The sequence below is a fragment of the Cnephaeus nilssonii genome (assembly GCF_951640355.1).
Source record: "Cnephaeus nilssonii genome assembly, chromosome: 8".
Classification (NCBI taxonomy): Eukaryota; Metazoa; Chordata; class Mammalia; order Chiroptera; family Vespertilionidae; genus Cnephaeus; species Cnephaeus nilssonii.
The window spans coordinates 57,981,984-57,994,874 of NC_137079.1; the positions used below are offsets into that span (position 1 = coordinate 57,981,984).

At 38.6% G+C, this 12,891-nt stretch overlaps 1 protein-coding gene across 3 annotated transcripts in view; it reads right to left on the bottom strand.

Moving 5' to 3' along the window:
* The window catches only part of SCEL (sciellin), a 114,628-nt gene that overhangs the window by 4,443 nt on the left and 97,294 nt on the right, over positions 1-12,891 (bottom strand). For 2 of the 3 annotated variants that reach the window (XM_079778988.1, XM_079778987.1), the window contains 5 exons: positions 10,129-10,191; positions 8,337-8,429; positions 7,541-7,612; positions 4,440-4,514; positions 390-498 (listed from right to left, as the gene is read on the bottom strand). In XM_079778988.1, the coding sequence (XP_079635114.1) occupies positions 390-498; positions 4,440-4,514; positions 7,541-7,612; positions 8,337-8,429; positions 10,129-10,191 (412 nt within the window). The remainder of the gene's footprint in view (positions 1-389; positions 499-4,439; positions 4,515-7,540; positions 7,613-8,336; positions 8,430-10,128; positions 10,192-12,891) is intronic. The other variant, XM_079778989.1, reaches the window with a different exon arrangement.

The window sequence follows — 12,891 nt, forward strand, 5'->3', positions numbered from 1 at the left end:
GACTCATAACGAGCTGCTAGCTTTCTTCTCAACAAATTTCTTTCCTTTCTTCATTCATTATATATTTTATGCAATGCATGATTTATTAAAATGTTGCAAAAACTTTTATAAAGAAAACAAGTGTTTATCTTTTCATAGCTTTAAATCTCTAGAGTAAGAGGAATAAATGTTTCAGTAATCAACTCTAAGCCTAACGCCAAGACAGTAATTAAAAACCTTTGAGATTGGGCTGAAGAACTCTGAGAAATACTTAAGTAGTGCATTATTAATGTGGATGAGAGTGTTTCTGAAAGCTTTAACTTCATCTCATCTATTTCATTAAATAATTATTTTTATTCCAGTCATTATGCAATTTTGTATTTAGTTAAATACAATAAACATAACCTTACCTTGAAGCAAGTGGAATGGCAGCAAATTTGTAATTCATCTAAAATCATTTTGGTTTTTGTGCCCAAGGGCTTTCGGCAGTAGGTGCACATATCCCTTTCAATGACAGACCTAGAGAGATATCAGCAATTAAAAATAAATTTGTCATCTTACAAAAGACAAATGTATTCCCCACAAAGTCATGTGGAAATGATGTTAATTTTGTTGATACTTTAGGAAGCTGTAGAAATTGAGGAAAGTTTTAGATTTTACTTATTTTAGTGATAGAATTGATTCTTCTAGTTTCCTCAAAATAACATCAAAGAATTAACACAAAGGAAGGTCTCAAATTATTAATCCATTAGCAATCAAAAGTGCATCTGGGCAGGGCAAAGATAATTACAGTTTCCTAATTGAACTAGTTCATAAGTACCCCTTGAAGCTCAAAGAGGATTTTGAATTATTAATGTATATATATCATAGAAAAATTATACTATAGATTAATATAAAATTTTAACTCTCAAAACATTCAGTAGGACAAAATAGAACTTCATTCAAGAGTGTGTTGGTAATAAATTAATAAATGATGGATCCCTAGGACCTTAGGGTCTAGGTTCTAGTCATCAAAATGCTCTCCTATGACACTACTCTTGGTATCATTAAAAGACAGAATACTGGGCTACATTTTATGACAAAATTTATATTCTCCAATATGATACAACACCCCTGCACACACAAATTTGATGAAGAAAAAATAGTTTTATTATTTACTTTGGAAAAATAATGTTTAATAATAAATGAACTGTACATATTTAATCAGCACATCCAAAAAGACCTTGGGTCACAACAGAGCCTTAAGAAAAGCCAATAACTATGTGATGTTTTCCTTTTGGAGGGTCTTAGGACTGTCTTAAATAGCACCTTGAGGACTTTACTAGTTTCAGGGTTGTTGGCATGCAGGCCTGAAATTTCCAGAGCTGGTAAATAATGGAGTGGTGAAATAAAAACAGCCAATACTTATATGGTGCTAATATGCTTAATATGTACAGTATATTTTCCATGCACTTTGCTTATTTAAACTCAGTTATTCTTCACATCTCTGAGAAGCAGATGCTATTCTTTTTATCATCATTTTACAGAAGAGTAAACTGAGGCACAGAAGGGTGCCTGCCAGACAGTGAGTGAGTAGCAGAGGTAGGGTTTGAGCAAGGCCGCATGGCCCCAGGGTCCCTGGGCTACCTTTGGGCCTGCCCATGCAGACTGCTGGGCTCACATTGTTGAAATGAATGAGTCATACCCAAGAGTCAGGATGATCCTGTCATCTAGCCCAGGACTAGAAGCAGAGAGGAGGGAAATGAAAGGGAGGAGGAGGTGGAGAGGAAAGGGATTGGAGTAGATAACCTTGTCTGGCTTTATGCGTTCAGCCAGTCAAGTAACCTCTTCCTAAACCTTATCTATAGAAATAAAAACTTCCTCTTCCATCTCACTCCATAGCTACTTGCTTATATAATCCTGGCAAATATTTTCCTATGGACTCTACACATATGTACACACACTTCATGTCCCATGCAAGCACTTCAATAGTAGAAGACAGGCATGCTCTACCATTCTTCCATTCCAGAGGCACTGAGCTAGGAGCTGGGACTATAAAGAAGAGTGAGACAGTCTCCTCCAACGAGAAGCTTCCTGTCCACTGGGGTAGCCAGGTGTGTGACTAGATGATCGCAGCATAGTATAGACGTGTGGAAAGAGTTAGGAGAGAACAGCCAAGGGAGCAACTAATCCCAGGTGAAGGCAGGAAAGGCTTGTGGGAAAGTATCATGTGACTTACAGCTTGAGGAAGAAGGAGCCTGCTAGGTGAGCTCAGTGAGGTGGGGAGGGGCATGATGGGGGATTCCGAGCAGAGTAACCAGGTTGTACCAAAGTGCTACTCAATGAGGGTGTCTGGAGTGATTAAACAGTAGTCAATATGCAGGAGCAGGTTCTGAAGGCCATAAATAATGTGCAGAGGAGTTTGCCTTAATCCTGTAAAGTGGGAAGCCACTTCAAGTGGGATTAGTGTGCTTTGATAAGAACTGTGGGGACATGGCTCATGTCACACAATAATCAACATAGAAAGTTGCTGGACTGACTGGTCTTAATAGAAAATTGACTTCTGCTTTCATGACTAAGAAAAATTTCAAGGACCACTTGAGGACCAGGACTGAAGTTCTTCATATTAAGAGCAATACTTCTATGAAGAATATTTTCCTTCCTTGAGTTAACACTAAAGCTATGAGCCCAGGGAAAGCTCCAATGCTGGTATTGTCCTTATTAAAATCACACTGTTAGTCAAAGGTGTTTTCTAAGTATGTGAGGGATCCAGCTCTGGTATTTGGTCACCTAGGCAGTATCTATATCTTACGCTTGGGTAGATTTCACCCCTCAAAGAGCAATGACTTATAGTTAAGACACACAGAGAGCATTAGTAATGAACAAAATTTTATAAAAGTGACAGAGGGGATATAATATTTGTTGTGTTGTTAATCCTCACCCAAGGATATTTTTCCATTGATTTTTAGAGAGTGTGGGAGGGAGGGGGAGAGACAGAGAGAGAAACATCAATGTGAGAGAGATACATCAATTGGTTGCCTCCCACATGCTTCCCGACCAGGGCTGGGGATTGAGCCTGCAACTGAGGTCCTGAGACTGCAACTGAGGTCCGTGCCCTTGACTGGAACTGAACTCAAGACCCTTCGGTCCACGGGCCAACAACGCTCTACCTACTAAACAAAACTGGCTAGGGCAGGAGATACAATTTTGATTCCTGGTTGATCCATATTTCCCTTAGCAAACAGAACATAGGTTCATGTTTTTCAGAAAACATTTATTGCCCTTGCCGATTTGGCTCAGTGGATAGAACGCTGGCCTGCAGAACGAAAGGTCCCAGGTTCAATTCTGATCAAGGGCATGTACCTTGGTTGCAGGCTCCTCCCCGGCCTCAGTCAGGGCTCATGCAAGAGGCAGCCAATAGGTGTGTTTCTCTCACATCAATGTTTCTCTCTATTTTCCCCTCTGTCTCTCTGTCTCTCCCCCTCCCTTCCACTCTCTCTAAAAATCAATGGAAAAATATCCTTGAGTGAGGATTAACAAAATAAAACAAAACAGAAAACATTTATTGAATAACTGGTCAGTGACAAGCACCTCTTTACAAATCGAGGTTGTGCATAAAAATTAGATATGTCTTTACCCACAACGAGCCTTATTCCCAGGCTCTTCTATAGAGAAACACCGTCAGTAGAACATCAGACATTTGCATTACAGCTGGTTTCTAGTGGTTGGGATATAATGCTAATTATTTATTTTTATTTCTTCCACTGACACTCTGCTGGCCACACTCTCATGAGGGTCATCTATGTGCCCCACTGAGCATTAAATGTTAAAAGATGATCGCTAACAGCAAAAGCCTGGGGTCGGTTTACCAGCAGAAAATTGATACTCATTGTAACCCCTCCTGGGATCTGAGTGTGGGCCCAGAGTGGGTCATGGCAGTATCCACGCAGCTGTTTGTAAGGTGAGATGGCTTTAGAAAACCGCGACGAGAGAGGGCTGAGGGCACAGTCTAGTGATGCAATGAGACCTAGACTCTCATATGTGGTGGTACTGGGGCTCCTGGGAATCAGCAAAGCAGAGGGGCTGGCCTGGGGCGAGCGGGGGTGCGGGGGGGGGGGGGGGGGCGGGGCAGCTGTAAGGCACAGAAGCTCTATTGGAATAAAATGCATTAGCAACAGCCCAGAACCAAGGAACAAATTCCTGGGTGCAGAGGTTGTAGTTCTTTACACACAGGCTGGGGCAAAAGTAGTTTTACAGATGTTCGTATGGGAAATAATACAAAAATTAGTAAATAATAATATAAGAATAAATTCTGTTTCACATACTCAAAACTGTAACCTACTTTGGCCCCACCCTGTGTATAACAATCACCCTCAGGAGCACCATCTCCAAGTACAACAGACAACAAGAATGTATGTGTATAAAATGTACATAGATGTGTGTGCATAGAATTTTATGTATGGAAATATAGACATACTCACCTATCTGAAGTTGAATAAACAGTTTGTATGTATTTTCCAGAAATGTTCTCCTGGTAGCCATCCTTTGGTGATTTACTACAAACAACACATATGGACATGTGAGAACTGGGCTATTTCCCTAGTGTTAATGTAGACAGGTGAGAAAGCAAACACACCTCCTCAATATAATAAAATATTATTATATTTTTTGTGATGTACAAGCCAGGATAATATACTAATACCTTTTTTTTCAATCTGGAGAAATATTGATATACTATAAGCCTGGTGCACGAAATTCGTGCACGGCGGGGGGTTGTCCCTCAGCCCAGCCTGTACCCTCTCCAATCTAGGACTCCTGGAGAGATGTCCGACTGCCCGTTTAGGCCCGATCCTGGTGGGCCTAAACGGGCAGTCGGACATCCCTCTCACAATCCAGGACTGCTGGCTCCCAACTGCTTGCCTGCCTGCCTTCCTGATTGCCCCTAACCGCTTCTGCCTGCCAGCCTGATCACCCCCTAACCACTCCCATGCCAGCCTGGTTGATGCTTAACTGCTCCCCTGCCAGCCTGTTTGCCCCCAACTTCCCTCCTCTGCCAGCCTGGTCACCCCTAACTGCCCTCTCCTGCAGGGTTGATCACCTCCAACTGCCTTCCCTTGCAGGCCTGGTCCCTCACAACTGCCCTCCCTTGCAGGCCGGGTGCCTCCCAACTGCCCTCTCCTGCTGGCCATCTTGTAGTAGCCATCTTGTGTCCACATGGGGGCAGGATCTTTGACCACATGGGGGCAGCTATATTGTGTGTTGCAGTGATGATCAATCTGTATATTACTCTTTTATTAGATAGGATAGAGGCCTGGTACAGGGGTGGGGGCCAGCTGGTTTGCCCTGAAGGGTGTCCTGGATCAGGTGGGGGTTCCCTTGGGGCGTGGGGTGGCCTGAGCGAGGGGCCTGTGGTGGTTTGCAGGCCGGCCACGCACCCTGGCGACCCAAGAGGAGGCCCTGGTATCTGGAATTTATTTTCCTTCTACAATGGAAACTTTGTAGCCTGGAGCGGAGCCAAGCCTGCTGCTCCCTCAGGGGCGGCAGCCATCTCTGTGGCAGTTAATTCACCTTCTACAATTGAAACTTTGTAGCCTTAAGCGGGTGAGCCCGGCCAGGGTGTGCAGAAAGCTTTGCTTCCCCTGTTGCCGGCGGCAACCCTGGCCTGCTCTCTCAAGCTCCATTCTGCCACCATTTGTTTGAATTTGTTTACCTTCCATAATTGAAACTTTGTAGCTTGAGTGGAGGCTTAGGCCTGCAACGGCTATCGGAAAGCTTGGCTTGCTCTGTTACCTGGGAAACCTTGCTCTCTGTGGCTGTAGCCATCTTGGATGGGGTTAATTTGCATACTCGCCCTGATTGGCTGGTGGGCATGGCTTGGCTGGTGGGCGTGGCTTATGTAGCGGAGTGATGGTTAATTTGCCATCTCCAAGTTCACATAGAGAATGAGGCAAGAGTGCACAGCAAAATATGTCATTTTTCATAAAATTTATGCTTGCACCTTTCTCATTTATTTACCATAAGAAAGGTACATGTAGTTTAAAATAAAGGAAATGCATAAAGTGAGAGCCAGTGCAAGCACTGGTACATGTACATTGCTCACATGGAGAACTAGAGACGCTTCAACTTTTACACAAGCTATAGAAGATTTTATTTTTACTTGAATACATCCAAGAAAGATTAGGTTAGTGTGAAAGCAAAAAAAAAAAAAAAAAAAGCATAATTTTTAAAAGTCCTCCATGTTTCATTTCTTTTTTTTTTCTTTTCTTTTTTTTTTCTTTCATTTTTTTTTTTCATGTTTCATTTCTTAGGTGGCTTCAGTTTTTTAAACGTCACTCCTCGAGACAAATGAAATCTGTAATGCACTAACCAACTGGCTGCTCATAATTGCTTCCCAGGTACATATGTTACCTGTGCATATATAAGGAATGGAAGCAATATGCTCCTTGTGTAAGCAATACTCCACTGCCCTCCCCTGAGATTTTTTTTAATGAGAAAACTCTCTTTCCCTCCCAATTGCCCATAGGCAGACTGCTGTCAGAAATAGAATCTATATTATGGAACACATAACCCACAATGCTAAATAAGAGTTTGCATATATTTTGCATGACACGTATATCATTACTCCCATTTTAATGATGGGGAAACTGAGACTTGAAGTGGTTAAGCAGCTTTGCCAAGGCACATGGTCCGTAAATGACAAAGATTCAATCCCAAGTCTGATTCTGGGGCCTCGGTACTGCACTGAACCATCCGTGTAGACTTTAGGGAGAATTGGATTCAGCAGAAAAATCAAATTTGGAGGCTGCATTTTATAAGATAAATTATGTGTGGGGTTTAGAAACTTTTTTGGATGGTTGTTCACCTTCTGACACTGAATGGACTGAATTTCCTTGAGTCTCCTTCCCCCAAAAGCCCTCCCAGATGCCCTGCTCTTTGGTTTCTTTGAAATGGGCTCTGATTAACACATGTCACCTATACCTGCATTTGCATACCCCGCCATTACATTACCCCACAATTAGACTAATTCTTGTTTTTATTCTCCTTGAAAATCAAATGCACACGTCCTTGACCTTGGTTGATATTTTCCTCAACATCCATCACACAACCAGCAGATTTTGTGGGACAACAATTCCCTGGAATTTGGGCCAGAGTATATCTACCAAAAGGTATACCCCTTATTTCAGATAAATGGCAAACAACAGTGGATACTACCATTTAATTAAAGTTCAAGTCAAAATTAGCATAGAAATTCTTGTGTGATTTTATAAAGCTAATTATAAATAAATAGTCATATTCTCACATAAACATACATGAAAACTTTCAAATGGCTATCCTGTTATGTATACATGTGCTATATTAAATTATTAGTCTACCAAATGACTTTTTATGACTATTTGATAACTACTTAATATTAGAAACATTATGAAGAATTATATACCTAGAATCCAATGTACTCTTAAATGGTCTTCCATTTGAAAATATATATATAAGTGCACTCTAAAATAATACCATTTCTTCTTAAACATAGATCATTTCAAAATTGTAAGTATAGAAAAATATTTTAAAAATAAACTTCCAGCACCTGTTCTCCACATATGTTCTCGTGTATACAACGGTATCCTTTGGTCCTGCAGGCCCGGGGTCAGCATTGGAACTGGAGAAAAATATTAACTTTATATTTAAAGTTTATGTACAAGAATAATAAAAAATAACAAGGCTATTATCCAATCCAGTGCAAAAAATACTATATTACTTCTAAACTATTACCTTTGAAATATAAACATTAAAGTAGTATTAATTTATTTCTACAAAATTTCCTATGTCTCCCATTTCATTCCTGCCTTCCACTGGCTTGGCCTCCTTCTAGAATACTAATATGAAAATTGGTCACTCACTAAATCTGTTGTAGAGCATGAAGATTATTTTGAGTATTTGTGCACTATGTTTTAGTGTCTTTAATGGGACATTTAGTTTCCCTGATGTTCCATTCATCTTTCCAAACCATACTTGTCCCCCAAATCTCAAACAAAAATGGACCTTAACTAAACATAACATCTGACTTTAATGAAACTTTTAAATCTAGCTAAAGAATGTCAACGCCAATATCACAATCATGCTTTAAATAAAAAACAACAACAAAACACACCACACTGTAGACTTTTTAGGGAAAAATTACATTTTACATCTTCTTATCCAGATGTCACAATTTACCAAGGACCAAGTTGCTAACTCAACACCTTTGTGTAAGCCTGTTTAGCCACTAATAAAATGAGAAATTTCTGTGTTTGAAAAGAAGGGTCAGGTTGTATATGTGATGTTTATTAAAAACAGAAGAAGAATAGTCCTGTCATTTGTTTTATAATTGACCGTGACACTACCTGAGATTCTTCCTCGCTTCATAAGAATGGGTAGTCGTTCTGGGGGACCGGTTGTTGGAAGCATCAGTCAGTCCATTGACTTGGTCTTCCAGCCTGAGAAAGCAAACAAATGTTTGCCACTTAAAAATCAAAGCCATTTAGAATTTTTCTTATCTTAATTTTTTTAAATTTTATTAAAATTCTGTTAAGTAACAAACCCGTTTATGTTTGCTGGGTTTCTGCACAGGTACACAAGCAGAAAACATGTCCTATTTTACTTATTCACAGAAACCACCTTTAAGCATATGACACATTATCTAGTACTAGGATGGAATACTTTTTATTAGGGGCAGGGACCACCTGAAGTTGGTATTGGTAACATTTTCACAGCAGCAGTGCCATTTTAGAAAGCTTTTAAAGTACAATATATCTGAGAGTTTATCAATTTAATGAAAATCATCCAGAGGTTGCTTGGAGAAATTCCAGTTTTCATTTTATTTTTAATGGAAAGCAATACTTCAAAGATTGTAGAAGAACTTTGACTTAGATTTCTGCTAACCTCAAAATGTCACTATGCTTAACAAAGTATAGGCATATTTGCTTTTTCCTATGAAACAGAGAAAAATTCTAATGCAAAAATAGTGAAAGGTTTAGCTCCTTATTCTCCTCCATGTCAGTAAACTCCAATATAGAAATGACATGAAAACCAAAAGGAAAGTTTAGCTGCCTCCTGCATGCCCCACACTGGGGGTTGAGCCTGCAACTTGGGCATGTGCCCTGACCAGGAATCCAACCGCATCCTCCTGGTTCATAGGTAGATGCTCAACCACAAAGCGACGCTGGCCAGGCGATGTGATTGAAAATTTACTCTTTCATTTTATCAAAGGTTTTCTTAATACCAATAAATAAATAAGGAAGGAAGGAAGGAAGGAAGGAAGGAAGGAAGGAAGGAAGGAAGGAAGGAAGGAAGGAAGGAAGGAAGAAAGGAAGGAAGGAAGGTGATTTGGGGAGCTAAGAGAACAAAAACTACCTGTTAGATGCAAGAGCCTTCTATACAATTGAGGGGAGGAGGGGAGGAGGAATAAGTAACCTGCCTCTTTTCCTGATTTTATATTCTCTTGCACAAAATATCAACAATATCACTTCTTTAGATTAAAAAACTTTTAAACAGAAAAGGCAGCTGCACCTTAAGAAGATATAAAATAGGACCCTATTGTTTTTAGAGTTCCCTCTATATATATGGGGAAAAGATTTGCTACCATGGAATAATTTTTTATTCTTTCCTAATTTAAATAGTCTGGAACAACAATAAAGTATAGTTTCTACCCAAACCCTCCTATAAAAGCAACCAAGGTACAATAGTTTTAAAGCCATTATGCTGTGTGGTATAAAGAAATTTCAAAATTAGGTCCTATTTTGTGGCTGTGATGAATTTGTGTATTCTTTTAGCACCAGGCAGCCAAAGAAAATATTCTCAGTGTGTTTTCTGCACCACTGAAAAATCTACCAAGCAACAGTAAGTAAAAATAAGTCTTCACAGGCCAAGTGCAGAAATTTGAATTTTCATGATGCCTTTTATACTAAGCAATAGAACAGCAGGCTTTTAGTCAGAACTTTTAACAGAATTTGAATTTTAATATTTTTTTCCTATATCAGCTTATTAATCACCTTGTACATTGTCCTGTGTTGAGACAGTATTTATACTTAAATACCATACTATAGTGCAATTCCTTAGAAAACATTTCAAGTTTACATAGTTAATGCAGGTTCAGATAGAATTCATAAAATAAAAGTAAATTAAATTAAGCCTTACCTTCCATTCTTATTTTTGGGCACATTAGAATTTACTTCAATTAAATTTTCCAGGTCCCGATCTCTATAGAAAAAAATAAATTTTATATATATATAAGTATATGTATATGTATATGTATACACACACACACACACACACACACACACACACACACATATATATAGTATAATTTTAGGAAATAAAAAAAACAGAATAAAAACTTTAAAAATCAGTACACAATCTTAGACATAGATATTGTGGTATAAAGCTGTGGGACATTGAAAATCTGACATTGAGCTGTTAATCTATACAACTCAAGGATAAGAGCATGATATTATGAGACAAAGAACTAATCTTTGGAAGGTTTGAGAAATCTGGTCTGAAAAGAAACAACTGATTGATATTCACATTCAGCGAATATTCAATGAGTACCACTTTGTGTCACAAAGTACTAATTGCATATTTCCATATGGATTATCTCATTCAGATCTCACAAAATCTTGCAGGACAGCATCTGGGGCTCAGAAAGGCTAAGTGAATTTTCCAAGGTCAATTAACTAATTTGTAAAAGAGTCAAGATTTGAGGCTGAGCCACCTGTCCTTCTGAAATCAATTCTTGGCTATTTAATTAGAGACTTCATTCCAACTTTTTGGATTACAGAAACATGAAAAATCAACATAAAATTTGAATCAATAATTCATAATGTGCAGGATAAATGGGACAATTAGACTCTTAAATCTTTGGCTACATTTATGATTTGACACACTTTCATAAGATAAAATAAATATCCTGTGGTATGTTATTTATATATTAGTTATTTATAATATATCTTTGCTTTAACACTGATAGTTCTTGATTCCCCCCCCCCCCCCCCCCCCATGAGTTTGGAAAAGCCTTTGTCATGAACTTCATTGGTTAGTAACATAGTTTAAGAGTTTGAGTGTCCTGGCCAGCGTGGTTCTGAGCATCGACCTATGAAGCAAAAAGTCATGGTCAGATTCCCAGTCAGGTCACATGCCTGGGTTGCGGGCTTGATCCCAGTGTGGGGTATGCAGGAGTCAGCCAATCAATGATTCTCTCTTATCACTGATGTTTCTATCTCTCCCTCTCCCTTCCTCTCTGAACTCAGTAAGAAATATATATATATTTTTAAAAAAGAGTAAAAGTGAGGCCATCTATTCCTCCATTTTCTTGGGCAAGTTTGACAACCTATCTAAGGTTCCTTTTGTAAATGAGGATAATAAAATCCAATCTTATTGGATTGCAGTGAGAGCAAATGAGTTAATGTAAATAAAATTTGTGGGCATAATGACTACAATTGTAGTTGAACTGAATAAGCATAGATAAATGATAGTTAAGAGAATTGTAGTTATTTACAGTATATCTGTGATATAACACTGATAGTAGGCACAATTGATTCCAAAATTTTGAGGGACTGTTTCATTTTTCTCTCTTTCTTTTAAATTTGCACAACTTTAGAATTTCAGCTTTTGTAAATCTCCCTTCTGATCCTGAATAGTACACTTAAAAAAGGTTATTTTACATGGAATCAGTAAAAGGACTCTCACAAAATTAATATTTATATGGATGAAAAATAATATTCAAAATTATCTTATATATGAAATAAGATTTAATATTCTTTTTTATAACACCCAACCATTGATAATTGATAAATCTGCAAGTTAATCAACATTCCTTAGCTACACTTACTCCTCACATTTAAAATCCTAGCTGCACACTTTTAGTAGGAAATATGCCAATTAATATGTATTAAATGTATAGGATTTCAACAGAAATCTCTCAGAAGTATCAAAATCATTTGACTCTGCAGCTTAAATATATAAAATTCAAAAAATGACTTCCTCAACGTAACTGCTAGAACTGTATAAGGAAACCTCCTAGATTACATCCTTCAAATTCAGCAATGGAGACCGAAGACTTTGCATTTGCCTAACCCCTGATGGTCCCTCACTACTTCCTAGTGCCACCTTATTGGCCTCTGGGGCCACTGTACTATCTTAATAGCCTAGGCATGAAGTGATTCTCCCCTTAACATTTTTAAATAACACTTCACTAAATACTTGGGGACAATGGAATAAAAAAGTGGAGTATCATGGTATTCCATAGTCCAGTTTCCTACGAATGCTAAACTAGGGAATACCATAGTAAGCAGTGAGAGATCACCAGGAAATGTGAATCTTGAGAAATTAGAATTTTGTCCCAGAAAGTGATTCTCTGCTAACCATGGATGAACTGAGAACCTTTCTCATTGCAACTTGAGAGTAGAGACACATGGCCATAACCTTATTCCTTATTTTGGGATGTTGTTATAAATTGGATAATGCCCCCTCCCTCCCAATTCATATGTTGAAGTCCTAATGACATTATGTTAGAATGTGACTTTATTTGGAGATAGGGTCTTTACGAAGATAATCAAGTTCAAATGAGGTATAAGATGGGTCCTAATTCAGTATGACTGGTATCCTTATAAAAAGGGGAAATTTAGACTCAGACACACACAGATGGAAGGCATTGGGAAGACTCAGGGTGAAGACAGCCTTCTATAAGTCAAGGAGAGGGACCTAGAACAGATCCTTCCCTCATGGCCTTCAGAAGGAAGCAACCCTACTGACACCTTGATCTTGGACTTCCAGCCTCCAAAACGGTGAGAAAATAAATTTCTGTTTTAAGCTATCTAGTCTGTGGTTCTGGTTACAGCAGCCCTAGCAAACTAATACAGGTCTGCTTCTGCCCTCACAACATGATTAGGTTTAGTTTCTCAG